The 2,500-nt window shown below is 53.3% G+C and overlaps 2 protein-coding genes across 4 annotated transcripts in view; both read right to left on the reverse strand.

The window, feature by feature from the left end:
- Window positions 1–2,500, reverse strand: part of DHRSX (dehydrogenase/reductase X-linked) — a 259,390-nt gene that overhangs the window by 86,673 nt on the left and 170,217 nt on the right. The gene's annotated exons all lie outside the window — the stretch shown is intronic.
- The window catches only part of ASMTL (acetylserotonin O-methyltransferase like), a 29,352-nt gene that overhangs the window by 8,372 nt on the left and 18,480 nt on the right, over window positions 1–2,500 (reverse strand). For all 3 annotated transcript variants that reach the window (XR_013959802.1, XM_080653377.1, XM_080653378.1), the window contains exon 9: window positions 947–1,131. Coding sequence is in view for 2 of the 3 variants with exons in the window: in XM_080653377.1 (XP_080509503.1) it covers window positions 947–1,131 (185 nt within the window). In the remaining variant the exon portion in view is untranslated. The remainder of the gene's footprint in view (window positions 1–946; window positions 1,132–2,500) is intronic.

Here is a 2,500-nt window from a genome sequence, read left to right on the forward strand (position 1 = left end):
GGGTGGAGGGACGCCCCCCCCCCCCCCGCACCTCTGGGGGCTCAGGGCAGCTTTTTGTTTTCATTCTCTGCCTCCCTCCCTCCCTCCCGGTCTGTCTGTCTGTCCCCCTGTCTCTCTCCCCCTCGGGCCTCACAGGGATCCCTCTGTCTCTCTGTCTGTCCCTCTCTGTGTGTGTCTGTCTGTCCCTCTCTGTCCCTCTGTCTGTCTGTCCTTCTGTCTGTCTTGTCCCTCCCTGTCCCTCTCTCTGTCTCTGTCCCTCTCTGTCTGTCCCTCTGTCTGTCTTGTCCCTCCCTGTCCCTCTGTCTGTCTGTCCCTCTGTCTGTCTGTCCCTCTCTCTGTGTCTGTCTGTCCCTCTCTGTCTCTGTCCCTCTCTGTCTGTCCCTCTGTCTGTCTTGTCCCTCCCTGTCCCTCTGTCTGTCTGTCCCTCTGTCTGCCTGACTCTCTCCTCTCTCCCCTGCCCCACAGGCCCCTCAGCCCCAAGCTCCATCACCTCCTTCCCATGTGCGCACAGAACCCGACTCACCCCCTCACGTGCGCTCTGCCCTCCACAAACCCCTCCAGGGAGCCGCCCCGGCCGCACCCCGGAGCCCCCGACCCTGTGTCCCCGCACACCCCGGCCCACGCCGGAGTGGGCCCCGCAGGACACACAGCCGGCTGGCACGTCAACCTCAAACGAGTCTCTCTGGACAGAGGGGAGGGGATGGGGGGGCACGAGGTGCTTGGAAATTGTGGGGGCCCCCCCCCGCCCCCACAAGCGAACTGGGCGCAGGCACCGCCGCTCCCTCTGTGCGATCGGCTGCTCCCCTTCCTGAGGAATTCTCCTTCCGGGCCTGTGCACCCACAAACGCCTGGAGCGGGGACCGGCCAGCACCCGAGCCCCTCAGGGCCCCCCAACTCTAGCCCTCGTGGCTGCACGTGCGGGGAGAGGAGGGGGACGTGGGGGTACCTGGAACAGGCTGTCCTCCGTCCTCCCCGGAGCCTGGGGGTGCCGGCTGGTCCCCTCGCGGACGGCGGCCTCCAGCTGCGTGAAGAAGGCCCACGTGTGCTCGTCGTTGTACAGGATGAGGGGGTGCAGGGAGTACTTGCCGTCCGAGGGCAGGTACAGGCTGGCCAGCGTGGTGTTGCTGTACCCTGAGGGGACACGGGGGTCCTGGCTGCCTCTCCGGGCCTGGGGACGTCGCCCCCCCCCCCCTTTCTACTTCTCAGGCACCATGCACAGCGCCCCTGCTCAGAACCAAGCTCAGAGCTCTGTCCATCCAGCAAACACGTGTTTTCTCCTCCCACCCTCCCTCCACCCATCCACCCATCCATTTATCTCACCTGTCATCTACCAAACATCCATCCTTTCACCCATCCATTTATTTATCTCATCTGTCATCTACTATCCATCCACCCATCCATTTATTTATCTCATCTGTCATCTACTATCCATCCACCCATCCATTTATTTATCTCACCTGTCATCTACTATCCATCCACCCACCCATTTATTTATCTCACCTGTCATCTACTATCCATCCACCCACCCATTTATTTATCTCATCTGTCATCTACTATCCATCCACCCATTTATCTCACCTGTCATCTACTATCCATCCACCCATCCATTTATTTATCTCATCTGTCATCTACTATCCATCCATCCATTTATCTCACCTGTCATCTACTATCCATCCACCCATCCATTTATTTATCTCATCTGTCATCTACTATCCATCTACCCATCCATTTATTTATCTCATCTGTCATCTACTATCCATCCATCCATCCATCCATTTATCTCATCTGTCATCTACTATCCATCCACTCATCCATCCATCCATCCATTTATCTCATCTGTCATCTACTATCCATCCATCCATCCATCCATTTATCTCATCTGTCATCTACTATCCATCCATCCATCCATCCATTTATCTCATCTGTCATCTACTATCCATCCATCCATCCATCCATTTATCTCATCTGTCATCTACCATCCATCCATCCATCCATCCATTTATTTATCTCATCTGTCATCTACTATCCATCCATCCATCCATCCATCCATTTATTTATCTCATCTGTCATCTACCAAACATCCATCCATCCATCCATCCATTTATTTATCTCATCTGTCATCTACTATCCATCCATCCACCCATCCATCCATCCATCCATCCATCCATCTGTCATCTACCAAACATCCATCTATCCATCCATTTATCTCATCTGTCATCTACGATCCATCCATCCACCCATCCATTCATATCCATCCGTCCATCCATCCATCCATCCATTTATCTCATGTCATCTACTATCATCCATTCTTTCATCCATCCATTTATTTATCTCATCTGTCATCCATCCATCCATTTATCTCACCTGTCATCTACTATCCATCCATCCATCCATTTATCTCATCTGTCATCTACTATCCATCCACCCATCCATTTATTTATCTCACCTGTCATCTACTATCCATCCACCCATTTATTTATCTCACCTGTCATCTACTATC

The sequence above is a fragment of the Plecotus auritus genome (genome assembly GCF_963455305.1).
Source record: "Plecotus auritus genome assembly, chromosome: X".
Taxonomy (NCBI): domain Eukaryota; kingdom Metazoa; phylum Chordata; class Mammalia; order Chiroptera; family Vespertilionidae; genus Plecotus; species Plecotus auritus.